A 23,134-nucleotide genomic window follows, 5' to 3' on the forward strand; every position below is an offset into this window, starting at 1 on the left:
ACTAAATTCAAGTTTATCCCCAGCGAAAGATGCCAGGCATCCCTTATTTTGGCACACAACACTGTAACCGAAGCAAAGACAGATGTATCTATATAACATTAAGACAAGGAAGGTTATTTATGGTTGCTGTAAATGATCTCCAGCTGATTATAATTAACAAAAGGAATTTAGTACAGCAGAGGTGTTCTCCTCAAGTCAAACTGTGTGTGGGCCTCAGTTGTTGCGAGTCACTGGCACTGCTCCTTTGGTGTGGTAGTGTATGGTTTCAGAAGAGTCGCAGTGAGGTGTGGTAGTATTGAGGGTTCCAAGATTTCAACTGTACAACGCAGCACTTTATAACCACTGATTTATAAATTAACATTTTAGTAGAGAAAGGGATACTAGTGTTAAACAATACCATTGTTATTGCACAAGTACTGGTATTAAATGATTTCATTTGCACATTTCCCTGTCAGACTAATTAAATGGCAAGGTTAATACAACACTTGTAGTTATACAACTCTAACCCTAAGCATTTTAAGTATTAAAGGGAAAAATGTGTCTTTACAATGCTCATGTTACAGAACCTTTGGTACACAGGACAGATACTGCACGGAAAAGATGGTTTCCTTTTTAGGCCATAGAAACTCCTTAGGTGTTGTATTCTGAGTAGATCTAAACATGGACATAACATTTCTTCCACAATTAGTTGTTTGGGAGACTTAAAAAATAAAAATGTCCACTTTAATTTTGATTTATATTCAGTACTATAACTTATACACTCTAGTAACAAGTAGACATAGGAACTGTGAACAGCAGATTAGAAAAGACAAACATAATGAGCTTGAAACAGTGCTGTAAAGAGAGAATTACAATGCAAATGTCCACTAAGTACTGTATATCTGAAATTATCTGAGGTGTGTTCTTATAAGTACAAATTAGAATTAGCTATTCAATTTAACTTTAAACATTAAAATATAGCAGTATATCCTGTAATACCACACAATACCAGTAAGAATACACATAGCCACCATAACATGTCTATTTCCTTGCTCAGCCTCATTAACTTTCATAGACTCAATACTTTTGAAATAAGGCTGGATTTTGATTATCAGCTTCCACAGATGAATCTCACACACCTAAGGGTGTCATTTCATCAAGGAGTAAAAGAAAAAAAAGGAATCATTCACTCCTATGCTCTCTCAAGTAACAAAATCAGCCACTTACTGTGCACTATTTTTCCATGATCAAAAAATAAAAAAATAATACAGCTATGTGTGGCACACTCGAAATTAAAAACAAACAAAACATACTGTATTTGACTGTTAGAGTACATAATGCAGCAATACACAAACAGCCTTCAGAATCACTTGACTCTTTAGTCTGTGGTGGATCTGTTTGTTTTTGGAGAGTAAAGATATTTTAACACTCCATGCCAAGCTGCCTAGTTCTGACTGACCCCTGTTACTGGGCACATGCTGTTTCAACAGAACAAGTGTTGAACAAGTTATCTTCAAAACAGATAAAGAACAATTAATGTGTCTTCGTATCCCTGCAATACAAAGAAACAATATTGCAGTATACTGTACATGAAAAAACACTAAGAACCTGGAAAATTTAGCTCTACTTAGATTTTAAAACACTTTTATATTTATAAATATTTAAATACTGTATTATTCATATTTGGATGGTGTATTATAATTGTTTATAAATAACAAAAGAAACATGAAGACTTATTAAATATTTTACCATTTATACTTCTATCCATTGTAATAAAAAATTGGAACTGTTTTCAGTATTTTTCTAAACATTGCATGTACAGCTTACTATTCCAGCCTGCTTTTCATGAATCCCTATTATTGTAGAATAAGAATGACAGCAAGAAGTGACATGATTAGTGGTTATAGGTCGAAGTTAGAACACAAAGCGATACTGAGCATCCAGGCTGTTTGCAGGGATGAAACTGCCCTTCTTTGTGAAGATCATAGTTTCAGTTTTATCTGTTTCTTTGAGCAATAACAATCTCTGCCAATTCCCTACTCTTCTTGTATCATATGCCATGGGTGACCAGGAGACAGTATATTGTGTATGACATTGTGTTTGGTCTTAGGGAGTATGTCCTAGAAGGAGCAAGCCAAACAAACCTGTGTGTCTTTGGGAGCTGGGAGTAAACCACAAAAGCTAAAGAAAACCTGTGCAAATATAGGGATAACATGAAATTACACACACACAGAAACTTGCACAGAAGCAAACTCAGGGCCCAACAGTTGTGAGACAGCAACTCTTACAGCCATAACACAGAAACATTTTAATTTTAAAATTTAGGTAAATTTTAGTTTAGATATACCTGACCATATTATAATTATCTTATAATTGCTTAAATATTACTTTAAACAACTCTTTTATGTTAAAGACAAGAAAAGATATTGCTTCTGTTGTGAAAATGTCAAGTTAGTTTACACTTCTCATCTTTACAACAAATTAAAATGTATTATGAGTTCCCATACTGTAGCCAGAAGTTCCCACTAAGGACCTACACCAGAACATAAAATAAATCAATAAAAATAATACTAATAAAAAAACTGATGCTGGTGAGCATGTGGAAACAAGCTAGTCCTGATGAGTATTACAGAATAAACCCAGAGTTTCCAACAGATTAACCTTGGATGTACACAGGAAGACAACAGCGGAATGTCCAACCCTCGGTCGTCTCCTCCCGTTTGTCAAAGGTTCGGATGTCTTTTTTCGCCCTTAGCGCCTCGTGGCTTTTTTAAGATCAGCAGCAACACAGCCGCCAGCGCCAACACCACTCCGAGGCTCGGAGGGCCACACGGACTAAACTCCTGGGCGAAGCCTGAAAGCAAAGGAGCGAGCACTCGCCCCACCGCTGTCACCGACTGCCCCGCCCCAATCAAAGTGCCGCTGGCCTGCGCCCCGCCGAGCCTCAGCTCCAGGTCTGTGATGCATGTCCTGCCAATCGTGGTGGAGATGGCGAAGAACGTGGAGCAGAGGACCACCTGCCACACACTGGGGGCTGTGGCATACAGGAATATTAGTGAGCAAGTCAGGATGCTTGAGTGTAACAGCATAGAAGACATGTCATTGTGGTACAGTTTGGTCACCGGCCCCACCAGGAAGCCCGCAAGGGCTCCGAGGGTGCTGCTGTAGCTGATGAGATAGCCCGTCACCTTCGGTTTCAGTGCGAACCTTTCTTCCAGGGCCAGAGAGAAGTTGCTGTAGTAGAGCATGATGGCAATGGCCATGAGGAGTCGGACCAAGAAGACGTCCCACATATCCGAAGAGGAAAGTGCTCTGATCTTCAGCAGGACTGAGGAGCACTGCTTCCAAGCAGGCTGGAAAAACCTCTCTCGGGGGGCTGCAGATTCTTTTACGTGGTCACTGTCCTCGTGTTTCCGTTTGATATTATTGCTACTGCCTTCGCTGGTTTTAGCGGTGGCAAGGTCCGTTTTTTTAAAAGTGTCGTTCCATGGCAACATCCACACAAGACCTAAAGAATTCAACAAAGAAATATTACCATTTTTATGCAAAATTGCATCAGAGTGCCTTACAGGGTTACAGAGATTTTATGTGTAGAAAAGCCAAGCACAGGAATTTGACTTCCACATCAACTTTGCTACTTGTGCTCCATGTTTTTTATAACATCAGAAAAACCACAAGTGAGAGGAGACCGTTTATCCTGTCATACTTATTTGGTTCTGTGGCTCTATAGCCACCCGCCCTTCCAAAATGAAAACACAGTGAAACCCACTGTGGACAGGGAAAGGACAATTCAGAGCAGCCAATCACACCTCAACTGCAAGTCTTTAGGAGGTGGGAAGAAACCGGAGCATGCAGCAAAAACTTAAAAAACCAACACCTCAAGCTGAAATCCATTCCAGTAGCTGTGGTGCATCCTGCCACCCCTTGTTTTGGTGTAGGAGAGAGTTACCTTCCCCTCCTCTGAAGATAGACTCCCCTTTTCATACTCACACAGCCAGTTATGAACCTGCCCTATGATATGATAAAGCTCTGCCTACTATAAACCACAGAGTGACAGAGCACCTATACCCATTAAAATAAAACTACAACCAATTAACACCACTACCATAGATAACCTCATGCACAATGTACCTGCATTTAAAAGAAAAATTCCTGAGCAGATGAACGAAGAAGTGTAGAAACCACCTTCATGCTCTGTGAGGTAGCCTCCCACCACTGGGCCTAAAATAAAGCCCACACTGGAAGCTGCATTAAAATGGCCCATCACCAGGGGGCGCTCTGTCTCTGACACCAAGTCAGACAAAAGAGCCCTGCAGATGGAAAGGGAATGTTTGAAGATCCCTGAAAAAAAAAAGCTTAAAATAAATAAACAGTTAAAATAAAAGTGGACAGAAGTCTTGCTATAACGTAAAATTACCTAAATATTAGAGAATACTGTTGATTACAGCTATTTGGTAACTGTCAGTCTTTCAAATATTTTACTAAAGGAAAAACTGAATATTTTACATTATACATATGGCAAATTTAAAGAAAGATTATCTGGAGAAAACCTTGAGATTAATTTAGATATTTATTTTCATTTAGATTTTTCTTTAATTCTAAATTCCAGAAAACCACAACTTCAGAAATAAGTTTATGAGTTTATCTTCAGAAATGAAGTCTGTGGTTGCAGTCACTAAAAAAGCAAGACTGCAAGACAAAATACACATCCCACATGCTGTCTTTATAATTTTAATAACATGTTTTATTTTAAAGAGGTGCTGCAAGTCATGCCTTTATTAAATGTTCAGCTTAGTAGCATTTAAGCTCTTCTGCCAAATGACACACTTACCCACTGGAATTCTTGCCACTATGAATAAAACAATATTGGTGGAGAGCCCAAGCAGGCCATATCCCAAAGCACTCAGCAAAATACAGGTCACCAAAGAGTAACGTCTTCCTACCACATCACTCCAGCTGCCCTGGTAAACATATATTAGAAGCATGTAAGACATTGGACTTAGGATTTCAGTGTTTGGAGTTAACATGCCCAGCTGAGAAAATGCCAGCCTGGTCAGAAAGGTCAAGACTGACAAAGCCCCCCTCACTTGTGAAGAGTGGACCTGTAAGATTGCTGCAAGGTGGTGATGGTGTGGAGGGAAGGGAAGATGCGCACCAAAAGGTGCCCAGTAGGCAAGTATTTAACGTGAGAGAGTGGAAGTATGAGAACACACTTTGACCTCCCGAATGTCTCTTTAATAGTGCCTTATGGTAAACAACATTAATGAAACTTCATAAATACAGTCCAGTTTCTACTATTTAGATCAGAAAAGTTCAGACAGCATCAATTATCTAAGGCTCAACAGATTGAGAACCATGCCATCTACAGTATCTGATTATTAAATTAGATGTGCCCAAGCCTGACCCTGTGGAGCCTTTTTGGTTTGAGTCACTACCGCCAATGATCAAAGGACAGCACAAAACTGTCTTTCACAGGGCAAAGAGGCAACATAACCTGGTGTAGAATTCACTCCTTGCATCACAGCAGCTGTAGCTAAGGGTACGCCTTGAAAGACAGAACTGCGACATCAAGCGTTTACCTTTCTCATCTCCTTTAAAACCCTGTTAAAGAAATCAATCGGCTTGACTTGTTTTACAACAATGTTGACAACCTTTGGGTTGTCAGAAAAAGAGATTTTAAGGATTTCAGTTTTAGAAAAATAGAACACTTCTTACAATATTGTTTTAGAACTGAGATGTAAGCTCAGTAATTGTCTTGGTGTGATATGCAGCATGACAGCACAACAAGAAGTAATAAGAAATATTTAGCTTTTAGAGAAAATAGCACTCACTTGAGCAAGAACTCAATGTAGTAAAAAACTTAGTATTGAAAAAACAAGGCTTTCTTAGCAACATTAGATAGGCATCTTGATTCCTGCCTTTTATCTCTTAGGTATGAAAATCAAATAAATTGCATAATTGTGTAATAAGATCAAACCAATTGAATTTACATTAATAAGTTCTGTGCTTACTATAGACCTGGCTGTTTTTATTCAAAGTCACAAGGCATAGTATAAATGTGTAAATGTAAAATGTGCTGTCACAGTATAAATGAGTTCTTTTAGTATACAGTCTCATGACACATATGATTTAAACTAATTAAAAACCATTTTTTTTCTTTTTAAAAGTAAATTTGCTCACAAAGAGTGTCTGTTTTAGAGAGCCCTATATGATGTGAAAATGTTAACAAGGATAGAACTCAATATCTAGACCCTCACAGCCTAAATAATTATGAGATGGTACTTAACCTGCTTGAGAATACATATGACTTCTGATGCAAAATATAGTATAGTATACAATATAGAATATAGTATACCGTGTATAAAGACATGATGGTTCATGTAGCACATTAAGTTGTCCATCAAAAAACATAAAATCATTTTTTTCAACAACTTGAACATGCTAATTTGAAGGAGTAAAATACAGTATATGTATTTCTCTGTTATTATTTCTGTCTGTGTTTGTTTAGACTTACTGTAGATTGCTTTGCCTTATACTTATGAGCCTCCATAAACCATACACTTAGGGAAAACACATTCCATTACTCATTACTGCAGAACTCTTGCTTCTCCAAATTTAACAATACACACAAAAGCATCAGGCTTCCCTCACAGTAAATTCTACTTAGTCTCAGGTTTAGTGCTACAGTATCTGTTAAGGTTTTTCATGCTGCCTATGCAATTAAGGTTCAGCAGTTGACATTCAACAGATGCTTAAAAGTGTTGTGTACCGCTCATGCGAGAGCAGGAGAAATGACCTTTGATAATATTACTTGTGGTGATTCTGACCACATTAGCAAGGAGGATCTGGAATACCCTATAGAAGCTCAAAATAATACAACAATGCTTTGTTCACAAAAAACAGGGACTGTTAATAACCTAGGGTAACCATCTATTAAGTTATGAAACAAAAAGAAGTGCAGTGGGTTTTCATGAAAGGTACACTAAGATACCAGGCTCAGAAGTATTGCTCAGTTGTGCAAAACTGAACTAAAAAGCAGGCTGCAGACTCAGCCTTACACAGATCCAGGCTTCTGTCCCAGAAAAAAAGTCGCTGTCCTTTGAATGAGGCATAAAACCTCCGTGGCCATTAAAAATTCCAGGGCGTTTATCGAAAACAGCAGAGGTCTAACCCAGCTTCCTGGCCAAATTTCCCTCTGACCTTAACCAATCATGGCCTCCTAATATTCTCTATCTATGTATAGGCTTAATTATTCCTTTCTCTAAGTGTAAGGAATCATAAAGGAATCATCAAGTGTGAAAGACAATTTGCCTGAACAGTGAGAAGAAGGCATTATACCATAGGCCAATCAACCAATCAAACTTATCAGTCTTAGGGTTGACAAAACAAAAAAATACAATTTAAGGTTTTCCAAAAAGAGATAATACTCACAACTAATGTACTGGAAAAAAGCTGAAGGATGCCATAAGTGGAACCTGAAACCATATCAAATAAATAATGTTAACATACCATGTTTTGAAGATAGCTTGAAACATGAGAAACAAATTAATGATGCCACTTAAATTACATTTGAATGATTTCAGTTTCCTATATTAAATCACAATTCTTTTTATTGTTTTATGATACTTATTTTCCCCAAAGACTTGCTTTTTCAACACAGTACTACCACTTCAATGTTAAAAGAAAAATATATGTTTGAACAAATGAGAACATATGAGAACAAATGAGGGGAAGCCATTCGGCTCATCTAGCACAATTGGTAGTTAATTACCAAAAAAAAAACAGTTAGCAGTTAATTAATCAAACGATCTCATCCAACAGTTTCCTGAAAACAAAACAGCTCAACTGCATGGCTGGAAAGTTTGTTGGATACTCCCACAACCCTTAGGATGAAGAAGCACCCCCTGTTCTTGGATATAAATTAATGAGAAAACAAAAATAACCCCACATAAATCCTGATCATTAGTTTTTGGGAGGAATGTTTCCCTTCTCTTAACAGCTCCAGAAATGGCCCATATGAGTCAGTATGCAGATTTTGAACCAAGGGCATTTTTTGACAAGCCTTAGGCTTCAGAGTTACTTACTTTCCACTTTTTTGTGCACTTGGGTCATATTTCACTGTCCATCCTGAAGGTTTAATGCAATTACTAATACCCTGCAGCTTTGATGACATAGAAGGTTTAATGTGATAATTGATATACTTTGTATTTAGACCATCAGATGATCTTTGGATTGGTTAATTTCCCTGTTCTTTATTTTTCCACAAAACATTCATCAGACCATGTTGCTGCTGCATTTCAACATGTACTGTAAAAGAGTACTCCATCTCACACAATTGCACTGCTTCAGTTTTCCTTAGTCTGATCTTTAAAGACTAAATAGGAATAAAAAAAGATCATGAAGAAAACATAATACTTACCCACTATTCCAGCAACTGTAGGAGTTGCCCCAAGTGACTTTACATGATGACTTAGTAAAGGAACAATCATGCTCACGCCAAAAAGGTCCTGGAAAAAAAAAGATTTTGACGTGTTTGCTGTATAAGGAACACATTACATAATCAATAAATGAATGTCAACTGTTGGCTCTTTATAATGCAGCCATTAACATTGAGGGATCGTTAGAAGCATCCTACAACCGAAAGGGTTGAAAAAGCTTCTGTCCTCAAACCACCATAATCTTTTCTTTAAAACCCATAATCGGTTGCAGTGTCCTATTTACTGTATAACCTGCATTGTAATATTACAACAGCGCAATGATACAGTGTTTACAGTCTACGCTATATACAGTACATGGCTGTATATACAGTACTGTACTATAATGTCTTAATTCACCGGCTCAGCCCATCAGGAGAGGAGACACATTCATAAGGCCAGCCTTGAGGACTACTGTCTCCTACCTAGGAAGTGACATCAACTGAAAAACCATCCACAACCTACTACATACTGTAGATGATCCTCTTTCCAAAAGTCTTGACTAGTGTGCCTGTTGCATCATTCACTTTATTACTGTTTACTACTGGTGCAGATTCTCAAGAACAGGAGCTTAATTTTCAATCTTGATTCATAACAAAGTACATCATGCTTTGCATTCCAGAGAGCCACCAGTATAATACAGACCAGTGCAAATACAGTATGATGCCTAAAAGCTTTCTTCATGTCTTCCTGTAGTTACTGTACTCAAAACATGCTACAATAACCTCATGTCCAAATCAATAAGTAACTCAAACTTCAGTGCAAAAGTAGCATGGAAAATAAAAAAGGAAAACCTAATCAGTATTTTTAGGTAGCCATGTGACCATCAAACGTTTGTACAAATGTTTCCAATTAATTTGCCACTAAGATATTTATTTAAAAGTTACAGAACAAGTTATGAGGTTACTTCATACTGTATGTAAAGCAAACTTTTTCTTTAAAAATAAAATCAGCACTGCACATACAGTACAGTTATAGTGTGCAAATGCTAATCATATCTCCTCATTAAAGGGTTGTAGTATTTATTTTAAAAAAAACACCCTCAAAGCAGAATGGATTGATAGATTCTTATTTAATCAAAAGAGCAACCACATATGCTAGCACAGTTCACATTCTGTTACACTAACAGCTTAAAAGAGAGGATACCGAAATAACATAATTCACACCCTAGACTATTATTTTGGCAACATTAAATCTTTTAAAAAAACATACATTACTGTATAAGATCAGTCCTGACTGAGAATTAGATACATGCTGTACACAGAGCATCAAACAATATCAGTTAAACGTACAACACATTCACAGTTACTATCAGGAAAGAGACAATCACGGTGTTATTGCACAGATGTCAGTCTGATCCATTAATGGTCTGTAATTTCATCAAAATCTAGCCAAAAACATTTTCAATATTTAAAGCCTTTATTTTTTTAAAGAAGCTTAAAATCTGTTGACGCTCGGTATATCAAACACTCTCAAACGTCATCACTTGAAGGTGTTTATTTTTTTCATATGACCCTTTTTCCTTGCAGAGTATAAAATAGTACAGCCCCTAGCGAAGGGTAATTTCAACAAGGAAACGCTCTCTATACTGTAGGTATGAACGGAAACCTTTCGGCTACAGAGTAGACTCAAGTAGACAATATGTATTACTAATCCTTTTTTAAATCACTTAAGTTATGTAAATAGCACGGCATGTTAATATTATTCGGCTCTTTTAGGAAATGCGAACTGTCACCTGTCAAATAATTCGACGAGCAGGTGATTTACTCCCAGCACTACAATCGTTAAGCATAAAAAAAGACTAGGGATACAGCGTTTCAAGAAGTGAAATACTGTCAATAACACGACTGACATTAAGAATAAACAAATCTGGAGATTTACAGGGATATTCTAATGTATTATGTGCCCTCACCGTTTTCGCATTATACACGTTTTGCTTCGTAAAATGATAGTGGAAATACAGTTGTCACTGATATCTTTAGATATGCTTTTTTTCTGGCCAGTAGAAGCTGTATTCTTACTTACGTTTTCTTGCAGAGTTGTATAAGGTTTCACTTACCATGAATCCTACAAAATACATGCACAGTATAAATCGCCTCTGTCTGAGTGGTTTCTGAAATGTGCTACATCTTGGATTAAACATTCTCCCGACTGCCACAATTGGCAATGAATAATGCGGAAATGTGCACAGCAGCACTACGGTGAGCCAGTTACAGAGACATTCCCACCTGCCGGTCGTGCTGTCTCGGCCGTTTTACGTGGTTCCTGTGTGCATTTCGCTTTAAAGAAACTAAGACAAAGAGGAATTACAAAATGTCACGCCCGTTTTCATTTCAGAACATCAGACGTTAATGCAATTTTATCCTTTAATTCTATTGCGCCGTTGTGTCCCGTATTTCACAACGGAATGTGGAAGTGGTACAGTCCAGTTGTGTTTTTGTTTACGTGGGTGGCAAGGCTACAAGAGGCGGCGGATTTGAAAAGAGAGGGCTCTTCCCGTGCAAGAGCAGATTCCCAAGGTGTCGTCAATACAGCTCTCGTGTTCTTGTATCTTGTCTTGTGCCTCTGCAATTCTCACGATACTTCTGTTCTGTCGGGGTCTAGAATTGGAACTGTGGAACTGCGCTGTCGCCCTTCGAACTTCGATTTCAATTGCGAAAAAAAACCCAGCTTTGTTCGAATTTCGTCGCGCAATTACATTGATTAAGCACTGCGAGGATTGCTTGTGTTTTATTTTATTTTTTTCCACTCCCAACACAGTGTAGAAAGATGCTTTTAAAACAAAAATAAAAACACTTTCGTCCAGCTTTATCAATTCAAGCAATATTTTCAGCTTTTTTTGTATTAGTATTCTTAAAATCCACTTCAAAAACCTTCAAATTAGTGTAAAACATCGTGCACAACATGCATTCCCCTGAAGCCTAAATATACGATACTTCCTAATGCAAACCACCATAAAAACAGCAAAAATAGTAGCTAAATAATCTTGTACTCCGACCCTGAGAGAAAGTATATAGACACTGTAGTGAGGCAGAGCTGTGAGTATACAGTACGGACAGACTAGGACAAATTGTATAATACAGGGGCAGGATGGCTTCTTACACTATTAGGGGAGAGGGAAGAGAGTCAGTGGTGTGGATTTTATCTGCATTGGCAAAACTGTAATTTATCAGTCATAACAATAAAACCTGTTGAATTTGAAAATTTGAATGGGACCAGGGTTTCTGACACTGGCTAAGAGAAAGGAGGTTATAGAGTTGTCAGGGGTGACTATGTTTTTTGTACAGGCAAGAGGGCTGAGGGATGATTAATTTTGTATGGTTTCCCTATTTTGTGGCTCCCCTCTGAATATTGTCTGAAGCTGTTTCTATGGTACTTATAAAAATGCAGGAAAATCTATTTTGGTCAGTAGACCTAATGACATTACACTTGTTGATTAGTGTTTCCTTTAATTCCCTATGTTTTAGAGGTCTCTCTGCATCACCTGTTCTGAAAGCATGGGGACGATTGCACCTACAGTAATACAAAAATCCGACAAGTAATCATTTTGCTAAGGAACTCGGGTTCTTAATGGTTCATACAGTATATTATATGTAATTTTATAATTTATAATAATATTGCATACAAATGGGGGTTACGAAAATGGTGAAAATAAGGAATTGGCTGGGGGGTTTAGACAATAAGTAAAATAAATATTCATAACACCCAATTTGTAAGTCATTTCTCCAGGATATACCTGAGTCGTTAGTATAATTAGAGGTATGTGAATTCTTTATTCTCTGGCACAGCTTTGGTGAAAAGAGCAATAATTCAGGCATACTTGGATAAATAAATGTTGAAAAAGGACAATTCAAACACTACAATACACCACTACACACAACACACAAATTACTATATATAGTAGTGGTGTAACCCCGGTGTCCTGGCCACATTTCCCATTGGCCCTTACCAATCATGGCCTCCTAATAATCACCCTCTATAAATTGGCTTTATAACTCTGCTCTCCTCCCCACTGATAGCTGATGTGTGGTGAGCGTTCTGGCGCACTATGGCTGCCGTCGCATCATCCAGGTGGATGCTGCACATTGGTGGTGGTGGTGGAGGGGAGTCCCCATTACCCGTAAAGCGCTTTGAATGGAGTGTCCAGAAAAGTGCTATATAAGTATAAGCAATTATTATTATTATTATTATTATTATTATTATTATATACAGAATGTACAAAAACGCATTTCAGAGGCCTAATGTCCGAATCACACAGAAAACCAGACTGCTAAACTCTTGAACTCTTAAATAATGTACACAGAAGCCACAATAAGAGATAAGCTGCCTTCTTAATAAATGCAATACAACCTGTAGTTAAATCTCTCTCTCTGCAAACCAGGATGCCACAAAATAAAGGGAGAGTCCATCTCCCTATTCTAGAAATGCTCCCACAAGCAGGAAAGACTTCTCTAACCGAGGTATCTTCTACCCAGGAAACCCAAGTTCCCTAAAAACTCAGAATAGCAAGCTCTCTCTAGCAAGGTTCAGATATTTAGCTCCAATCAGGGTTTGTCTGGATGATCATGATAAAGGGTCTCTTGCCTGGCGCAAGCTTCAGGTTCCGACTCCTCCTGACTCCTGTCTGAAGATCTGACCTTCTTTCTCCTCCTTTACCTCTCTTCTCTCTCTCTTCCACTGTCTTCTTGTCCTTCCATCCTTCTTTCCTTCTTCTCTATTGTCTAAATGTGGTCTTATATGGTGTCCTTCTGGACTGCTCATTGTGAGTCATTTACCTGCAACTTAATTAAGTGGGTACACCAAAGTAAACTTTCCAATTGCTTTTCATCAGAGGATCCCACACATCTCAACAAACTTTCCCACTGCTTTGAAGCTGGAAGTGTCAGGTGTCACACGCTTTAGCTACAAGAGACACTTCCTAGTGACCTACTCTATAACTGTAACAAGATATATTAATTATATATGATATAGTTCATTATTATAGTACTATCCTAAAATTAAGTGACCAACCAACACCTCTTCCAGCAACAACCTTAGTTTTTCCCAGGGGGTCTCCCATCCAGGTACTGGCCAGGCTCACACCTGCTTCGCCTGCGCTCTGCAGGAGGAGGCTTGTCCTTGTCCTACAGCCAGATGTGCCCTCAGCCAAGCAGGTTAAGCCAATTATTTATGTGCCTCAACTTTTTCAGTACATTCTCGGGTGTTGTTAATCATCGTGAAAGATGTGTTGGTTGTGTTAACTGGAGTTCCTGTAGGCGTGTGTTTGTGCCTGTCCTGTCCAGGGTGTAAGTCTGTGCCTATACTTTCACATTACTATGTTTATTAACCTGTGCTTTTCTTTACCCCGAGCTAAATGTGTCACCTTCTTGATAATTAGTTTCCTTTTGCAGAAATGTGACAACTGCTCCAAGTATTATGGCTTTCATTTCAGTGTTAAAATACTTAAGCACAAAAATTACAGATACACAACACAGACTAATTTTTATATAGGAGATAGATAGATAGTATATAGATAGTACAGTATAGAGTACTAAAACGTCTTTTATGATTGATGTACATACAGTATATTTCTAGATATACTTTTTCCATTTTTCTATTTCCATTGATTGGTGAACCAGTAGGTGTATGTATTATAATGTTCATTCATTTTTCATATTTCAAAGCCAAGCAGACCTTTGCTTGGCAAAATAAGTTAAAAACTATAGCTTAACTTAAAATATGATTTTATTTTCATGAAGGTTTTTGTTTCAGCATACCCAGTGCACATCTTCATTATCTGCATACCTCTGAAAAAATATCTATATATATTTAAAAAGTATCTGTGTATATATGTGTACTTTATTGTAAATATCAGAAATATTGTTATTAAATTAAAACTTTCCCAACAGTTTAGAATGGGGGCTTCCAGCTCCAGGTTCCTCAGTTCAGAATCCAGATTTTCATTGTAACTTTAATTTGTGTACAGCTTTAACCTCTGGAGAAGGAACACCTCAGTTAAGTTAAACATTAACTGGATGCATTCAACATTTCTGCCAAGTGAAGAGCTGGAAGGATACTTGGAAAACATGTTGGATTCTGAATCCTGGATTAGATTAGAAAACCCCTGTTCATAACACATTCATAAGTTTAGTGGGCTTATTTTTATATTTGTTTTCAATAAGGTTATAACCTTTGCTAGTTATCACAGGTACTTACTTAGGATTGGTATGTACAGTAGGAGGGTTTGACGTCTATGCTCCTGCTGAAGTATTTTAGAGTGATTCCACTTTCAGAGTGGCTGTAGAGGCCAGTTGCCAGTTATTTTTGTGTTTCACCACACCCCTAAGGAGAAAGGATCTTCAATCAATATCCCAAAATAGATGGACAGTACCATTTGGCAGCCCAAGCACATGAAAGTTACTGCAACAGGAACTTAGAAATCCTTCCGACAGAAGACAGAAAGCAGAGGAGGAGGTCAAAGCTGACAGTTATGAAGCTCAGTGTTGCCTTGTTCTTTGCTGGGTTTTTTGGTGCTTTGGGTGCAGTATTCTTCTTGGCATCATTTGGGACAGATTACTGGCTCTTAGTATCTGAAACCTGTTCATCTAACCAGACTGGAAAAAAAACATTAAATGGCGCTCCTATTGAGGTGTGTGATAATTTATTTATTTTGGGGGGGGATTCTGAGTTAACTGATTATTTGGAACAACGTTAACTTACTTTAGGCATTTTGTGTCTCTTAAGTCAAGATTTAAAAAAAAATTAAATTTGTAATGACATAATATTGTTATTTTGTTAACATTGAGCAAATGGGTATGTTTTAGAAGTGCTTAAATATTTTAATAATAAATATAGGATTCATTTTACTTGTAATAACTCATGTAAAATGTCAGTGAAAACGTAAAAAATACAACTTTGAAATTAATTACAATATTACACAGTAAAATGAAACATTGAAAAGGCCATAAATGTTGACCACAGTATTCTCCATGAGTTTATTTGCTAGAATGATTTAAAATACTGGTTGCGATAAACATGGTAATCACTACAGTATATGGCAGTGACCTAAAAAGTCAATTAAAATTGTGAATAATGATACACAGTATAAGTCCTGTCCCTGTAGTAAGTAACCATTGTTCTAAAAATATACATGTATTCTTAAGTATTTAAAGTAATAAATACTTCTGTAAGGTGATCCAGTGTGTTTTTGACAGGGACTTCTGCTCTGGGATTAAAGCATTGGTTGTAATATCGCTCAATTTTTGAACATCAAAATCTTAATTCAACCCTTATAAAGTAAGACAGCCTTGTGAAGTACTTTTATAAATATCCCCTTAGTGGAATATCTGTGAAAATGAATATTTTTCCAAGAATGAAATAAACTATGTATGTACATGTAATCATTATTAAATTGTTATATCTATAATTATATTAACATCTTTATTAAGATTGGAAAATTGTACAATTTGGAATAATCTGACACCTGAATGCTTTGTATAAGTCACTATTCTTCTAGTGAGGTTTAAAAGGAATTAGCCATGCTGTAGCTGTCTGGCGCAACACCACCACACAGTAATGTAAAATGTAATTCATGAAATGTACAGTAATTCATTCCAGTGTAGAGAGAATGAAAAAAATTACAACAGCTGCAATCTGGGTGTACACTGGGCAGCCTCGCCTGATGATCTCTCTGCATGAATAGACACAGCTATTCCAGATATTTGTTTATGCCTTTACTGCTTTATATTGTACATATATGACAGTATTTGAACCCTCCATTTGTTAGTCTCCCATTAACATTGGGCGGAGCAGTGACATTGTGGCTGGAAGGTTGCCGGTTCAAATCCTGTGGCTGGCAGAGGAATCCTACTCCTTTGGGCCCCTGAGCAAGGCCCTTAACCCCGGCTGCTCCAGGGGTGCTGTATAAATGGCTGACCCTGTGCTCTGACCCCAAGCTTCTCTCTCCCCGTCGGTGTCTCATGGACATCATGAGCTTGTGTCTCATGGAGAGCAAGCTGGGGTATGCGAAAAGACAAATTCCTATTGCAAGATATTGTATATGGCTAATAAAGTGATCTTAACGTTAGAAGAGAAAAGTTGTGGACAAGAAAAACTTTGGCTGTCTCTATCCAAGCTCCAACAATAACCAAGGAGGGTCATAATGAGCAGAAAGGTGTAAGTTAAGATGATTTGAACATACTTTGTTGTTCCTTTGTTTAGCGGGGAGATGGGATGATTTCACAGAAGGACACAGATACTACGTTTTACCATGAGGGATTCTTTTGGCGATGCAGTTTTGGTGGGAAAATGGCAGAGGACAACATGTGGAAGTTCTGGTTCAGTAAGTACAGTAATCTTTACCAGAGTGATCATAAAGGTACCTGCAATTTGTTAGAGTTGGTTATTAAAAAGCTTACCAAAGCTTTAGAAATATACTCCTCACCCTATTAATGGATTCATTTTTACTTTTAGCCTCCTTTAAAATAATTTAATACAAGCTGCACTATCTTTTATTTGCCTGTAGGTTTTTGGTTATATTTTTATAGAGAAGAAATGGGTTTTGTAAATAATTTTATGTGTTCATATTTGTCTGCTGAAGCCACTGCCAATGGCAATTGATTTTCTTCAACAGAAATTTGTTTCATTTAAGAACAAATAAAATGCCCTGGCAAACAACAACAACAACAACAACTGATGAGCTTAAGACAATGTTTAAGGCAAGAGGTTTAAAATATTGTCACAAATGAAGTCATTGTAAAATATAAAAACAATGAGTTTCAGTTGAGATGTTTACTAAGCTGCAGCTGAACGTACAGGCAAACACAAATGATCAAAGAGAGGTTTCTTATGAATTAATCTGGTTAGTCATAATAAAGAATAATTATCCAATACAGAGAAACTGCACAATAAGACAAGACAAGTAAAAAAGGAGATAGGACACAATAAGGAGGAAATGGAAGGAAAACTGAGAGAAACACCATCACTCTTCGCTTCCTTTAAGCTTGTGCCATGAAAGAGGACCCTGTCCTGAATGGTTTTGGAGAAAAGATTTAGGTTAAGTAATTTAAACCTTGTTATAAAGAACTTGCTGTCCTATTTATTTTATGCAATTCAGATTTCCTTTTTTGTGGAATCCTGGGGTCAAAATTGTTCTCCTCCTGGTACATCATTAGAATAGGAAGATTGATTCCCATTCATTTTTGAGCATCTGTGTTAGAGAGAAGGAAGATTTAGAGCTGGGTCATATGTGTAGGACATAGTGCATTTCTGTTGTTGGCCTGTGAAGACATTGCATAGGGTTTCAGGTTACAGGGCATTCTGTGTTTTCAGGGTATGTAGAATGTAGGCCTCTGAGATGCATAGTTTTTATTTAGTGTAGCTGGTATACTTTATGTGCTTTTGTTCAGGACAAAAGGAGTTAACACTCTTCTGTTTTTTTAATCTTTTAAAATCCGCATTACCAAGTTAGGGTATTATTTTTGAAAGTTCACATAGAGGTGAAAATCACTCACAGAATTGTGCTGAATACAACTTTATATATACACTATATAGGGATAATTTGACAATATTTAATAAAAAATCCAAATATTTACTATGGAGTACCTCCTTTGTAGGATTTTTAAGTGAAAGTATCAAAGTTTTAGTTTATCTGCAATTTAGCATGAAGTATTGTTAGCCAGGGTAGCTCATTTTGATGATCAAATACTAACATGGATACAAAATTCAAATTTCGCATAACCAAGTGAAGCCCAAGTGAGAAAGGAAAAAATAAGTACAGGTCCTACCTTCTAGAAGATAGGTGTTCCTAATATACAAAGAAATGGAATTTGTGAATTTATGGAGTGTAGGAAACAATTAACTGAAAACAAATGGCATTTGACTGACTTCAACAGGGTAAAATCTCCCTACTTCTGTAGCTCATGAAAAAGATTATACCTTTGTGAAATAAGTGAAGTTCTCATGATAGTTTCTCATGTTAAAGAACTGCTAACAACCAAATTAGCACAATTGAATGAAATGGCCACCCCTCATTTGTAATTTTCTTTACGCTGTATAGCTTTTTAAAAGGAATAATCTGTGAATAGTGCTAATTTTTATAGATTCATGTACATCGAAGGAATATCTGCATGCTTTGCCTACTGTCCTGTAAAGGCTACTCCTTATTTATAGACAAATACAATCAAGGTATTCTGCCCTTGTGCAGTGTCATGGAAACCAAAGCACATGATATAGAATAGGTCAACTAGCTATGTGTCATTCCATGTTCTTTTATTGGTATATGGTATGATTTCATGATTATACTGTATGCACACTACATGTAGATTAAACCTCATTTGTTCGTATGAAGGGAAATAATATAATTTTGTTTTCTTTCCCAGCCAACCAGCCACCTTCAAAGGTCTGTACACATGCCTACCTCTTCCCATTTCCTGTTCCTACACAACCTCACAACTCCACGGCCTATGACACTGCTGTCAGTAAGTACTGTGAGCCGAATTAAGTTCTCTGCAACTCCAAACATATAAAACTTATAAGACTGCAATATTAAGCTGCAATTGTTAAAAAAAATTAAGTAGAAAATATAAAAAAAGTAGATGGGAACATTTTTCAGATGGCATAATTTTAGATGGTATACATAACTGTTATTACAATTTGCTGGTAGGAGGACCCAAATGAGAAAATTGCTACCTGAAAAAAAAAAACTAAAAAAGGTAACACTGTAGCCGAAAGTTCCTTGCCTTTCATGGAAGGAATGGTGAAATCATATTTGGCATAAAATGCCTGATGAGTCAGTCTCGGCTCTCTTAGTTGTTATATCAAGACTCTCAGTATGGGGCACATTTTTCTCTTGCAGTCTACCGAGGGTTCTGGAGTGTATTCATGCTCGTTGGAGTGGCTGCTGTAATAATGGGGGGCTTCATCATCATCTGTGCTGCTCCATTTGCCAGCCATAAGCTTTACAAAGCAGGAGGGGGCCTCTTTTTAACTGCTGGTAAGTCACAGTACTTGCACGGCAAGCGGACTCTTTCCTGTTTTATAATTTATGATAAATCTGCTAGTATTCAAACTGTAATTGTTAAGTGTACAATTTGTCCTTTTTCTTGAAGAATATGAAAATCTGCTAATTGCAAAGTGATGCTGATAGTCTCTGTATTACTTTCAGACCCCATGCAGGATAACAAAATCTGTTATGTCAATGACTCAGTTAATAATTCCAATTATTCAGAGCTGGTGGGACTTGCCACCCATATTCTACTTTTCTAGTATATATTCTAGTACAAAACTCAGAAGAAATAGCTAGAACTGTAGTTTAGTTTGCCACTTTGTCTCACATTGTAGCCACCTGTAGTCAAGTAAAGACACCTGTGTTTGGGGCTGACTTCATGCCTTCAGCTTGGCTCTGACTGGTGGTTAAATGTGTTTCTTGAATTACATAGTACCTTTTCAGTTTGGCTGTGTGTTTTCGTGATTATTTACTTTTTTCTCCACTAAAAAGCAAAGGGAAGTTAATCAATCATATGAAATATAAAGACCTTTTGCCATTGCTTGTTCAGACTCATAAGAAAAGTCTACTTTTCAACCCTACTGGACATTGAGCCTCTCTGTGGTGAAATCTGAGAGTTTATCTGTCTGTCCTTATCCTCTTTTGTCCCTCACCCTCTTGTTGTAGTAATACATTACTGGTTACGAGCTATACTTGTTTTGTAATCAATATCACAAATGCACTTAGAGGCAAAAATATGTTTAACATAACTCAATGAAGTGTGAAATATACACCCTGTCTCCCATTCGAATTTGGGATGTTTATTAGCCATTGAATGCATCTAACTAGGTTTCATTTTTTTGCAGGGATGTTCTTCCTAGCAGTCATCATCATGTATGTCGTCTGGGTCCATGGGTTAGAAGGGGTGACTGAGTACACTGTTCAGAAGGAGTCCCATTGCAGAGACTTTCACATCAACATCAGATATGGCTTGTCCTTCATGTTTGCTCCAGTGGGCGTTTTCTTTTGCTTACTGGCTGGTCTGCTTTTCCTTTTAATAGGTCGTACAGTGCAAATGCATTACAACTAATCACAAAGATCTGCAGGTAACACGCACATACTGTATGAGCACTGACTGTGGATATTTCTTCTTGATGTTCATACATCATGGCATGAAAAAATTGAATCATGACAGGTTAGGGATCATCTGATGAAGTGTGGCTACACATACTGTGTACAGTACATTGCCTCTGGTTATTGTAAATGAAGTCTTATTACAGGAAATAGTAATAAGTGGTTGAATGCTTTGTTAAAATAATTTAGATATGTAAATGAAACATGTCTGTTTCAATGTTAAACAGATTAGTGTTACCTGTTATACATTATATTTATACACAACACAGGGAATATTAAATAAATAATACATTTCTATCGTTTGGTGTAATAATGTGTTACACAACATTTCAGTAACATGAAAAAGCTAATAATTACAGTAATATGACATTTTGTTACACTTCTATTCAAAATCTTTCAAATCTGCTGCAATCATTAATATCTACTTACTTTTTTTTTACTAAAATAACAGCACAGTACTTGTGATATGTTTGATGCACAAAACTAGATTTGAAATGATTTTATTCACATTTCTTTTATACAATAGGGCGTTGTATCTGTAACAGTGCCACTACTCTTTCCTATATCTTAATGGTATATGGACACTATTATACAGTAATATTCAGAATAGTGTAATAACAATTCACTGTGGCACTAGACCTTCCTGCTTCTTTGTGGATTCACCACTGTGCTGCTAGTGAGTTTTTCCATGCACGTTTTAAAATTTGAGTGACTTTTAAAACGTTTATTTTTGTTTCAATTTAAATTCAGAAAATGAATAAGAGTTCACTGCAGTGAATTGGGGGTAGAATGTGTTGAAAAGACTTTCAAGGTACTTCTGTATAATCACATCTCATTTGGTATGTAGCCAAAAAACATCAGCTCACTGTACAATTCAGTAAACAGAACTATAGAAGTGCTAAGGATCCTAGAGTCCAATTATGCCTTTGTTTTGTTCGATGCAGCATATGATTAAATAGGTTTCAGTTTTCAGATTTTTCAGTTATCAAAGGACTGTTTCTTGTATTTGCCTCCTTCCAGGACAGGGCTAGGTAACCTTGTCTCTTCCATTGCATTTTACTAAGACTTTGTTTCAGGTCCTCCCTTTCATAGTGGTGATCTTCAGTGACTTCAGCCACATCTTCAGAAGTGTGGCTTGTATGAAAACCTGCAGTGGAATGCATTAAACAGAAGCACTAAGGTTACCAAACTCTATTTTGGATGTCTGTACTCTGTGTAAGAGGTAGATGTTAAATGGTGTTCTTTACAATCTTTGTATTAAATATGGCAGTCAATGACCAGACTACTAAATGTAACAATGTTACTTAAATGACTTATATTAATATTAGTGAATCCTCTGTTTTCTCTTGATTAGCAAAAGGGTTCAAATTCTGGAAATGTAGGAAATGTAGGTTTTGTTAAAGTTGCCATTAAAATGTTATTTGAAAACGTTTTGTTGGTCACTTCTTACATATGTACAAATATTCAGGTAGGCAGTGATGGTTAGATATTTTCATCTCATTGTTTTATTGTATTGTGTATTGGCTTATTTTACCTAGGTCATTTCTGTCTGTTACCATCTCTTAAAGTGGACTTCCTCTTCCTGAGAGAAAAACTCGCTCAAGTCTGACATGTTAGTGAGTAGTGAGTTCCCGGCAGAGCTTGTTGTTGTTAACAACTCCCTTGATTCCACATGTAGTAATAGAAGACTGCCCCCATCTCTGTCAGCATTAGATTCATTTTTATTTTTTTATTTCTAGTGTTGTTAGTTGACATCCTTGTCCAGTGTGACTTATAATGCATATACTGTACAGTATGATAGTTACAACAGGTAAGTAACAATCATGTGCAATAAGTTATCAAATAAAACACAAGTTCAGCACACACTACACATTCATTGCAAGAAGGGTTGCTCAGCAAAATTAAGTAATATGAGTTAAAACAGTATACAGATAGATACTAAGTAAATGAAGGCAGTCATGTAGTCCACATCCACATTGAACAGAATCATTAAGCAAATCTCACTTCCAGATTGAGAGTCAAGAATGTACAGTATTAAAAAATAATATTCAGATTCAAGAGATCACACCTGATGTTTAAGATGACATGTCTTGAGCAGGTGCTGAAAGGTGGCTGGACTTTTGAGTTCTTATATTACCACTCTTTGAACTGTCTTCCTAAAGACAGCATTAACCAGATGGTGAATGAAAATCCTACACAGAACCAGAACAAAAGAAAATACATACATACATACTGATTTGAAGAGATTGACTTAGAGGACACATTAATTGTGGCGATGAGAGTGCCAGTACTTCTGTCAGAGAAATTATGTTTAACTTATTCTTCTCTACATAAGCAGCACCCTTCAACTGCTTTGGACAATCATTTAGAAAACTCGTTATTTATTGGGCATGTCTACCAGGTCTTCCCCTACAACAGAACAGGTGCAAAAGTCAAAAATTATTCCAACTACAGAATCAAAGGGGACCATTAGAAAGACTGTATTGTACAAACTCAGAGTGGAATCTGTCAGGCACCATGCAATGTTTAATAACCAAGGAGTCTGAATCTCATACACACACAGCACTTCCTACATCATAGTGTC

The 23,134-nt window shown here is 36.9% G+C and overlaps 2 protein-coding genes across 2 annotated transcripts; one reads left to right on the plus strand and one right to left on the minus strand.

The window, feature by feature from the left end:
* Positions 1-706: 706 nt before the first annotated feature.
* On the minus strand, positions 707-10,962 carry mfsd9 (major facilitator superfamily domain containing 9). Its single transcript, XM_006639246.3, has 6 exons — positions 10,513-10,962; positions 8,399-8,486; positions 7,411-7,454; positions 4,811-4,940; positions 4,111-4,320; positions 707-3,487 (listed from the first exon to the last, which is right to left on the minus strand). Exons 1-6 carry the CDS (start codon positions 10,594-10,596, stop codon positions 2,703-2,705), a joined length of 1,341 nt encoding a protein of 446 aa, XP_006639309.2. The 5' UTR covers positions 10,597-10,962; the 3' UTR covers positions 707-2,702.
* Positions 10,963-14,823: 3,861 nt separating this feature from the next.
* On the plus strand, positions 14,824-21,978 carry tmem182a (transmembrane protein 182a). The gene is made up of 5 exons (XM_006639247.3): positions 14,824-15,081; positions 16,653-16,773; positions 18,812-18,910; positions 19,288-19,425; positions 20,283-21,978. The coding sequence occupies exons 1-5, from the start codon at positions 14,923-14,925 to the stop codon at positions 20,504-20,506; spliced, it is 741 nt and encodes a 246-aa protein (XP_006639310.2). The 5' UTR covers positions 14,824-14,922; the 3' UTR covers positions 20,507-21,978.
* The last annotated feature ends 1,156 nt before the right edge of the window (positions 21,979-23,134 follow it).

Source organism: Lepisosteus oculatus, chromosome 15, assembly GCF_040954835.1.
Source record: "Lepisosteus oculatus isolate fLepOcu1 chromosome 15, fLepOcu1.hap2, whole genome shotgun sequence".
In the NCBI taxonomy this organism is placed as follows: Eukaryota; Metazoa; Chordata; class Actinopteri; order Semionotiformes; family Lepisosteidae; genus Lepisosteus; species Lepisosteus oculatus.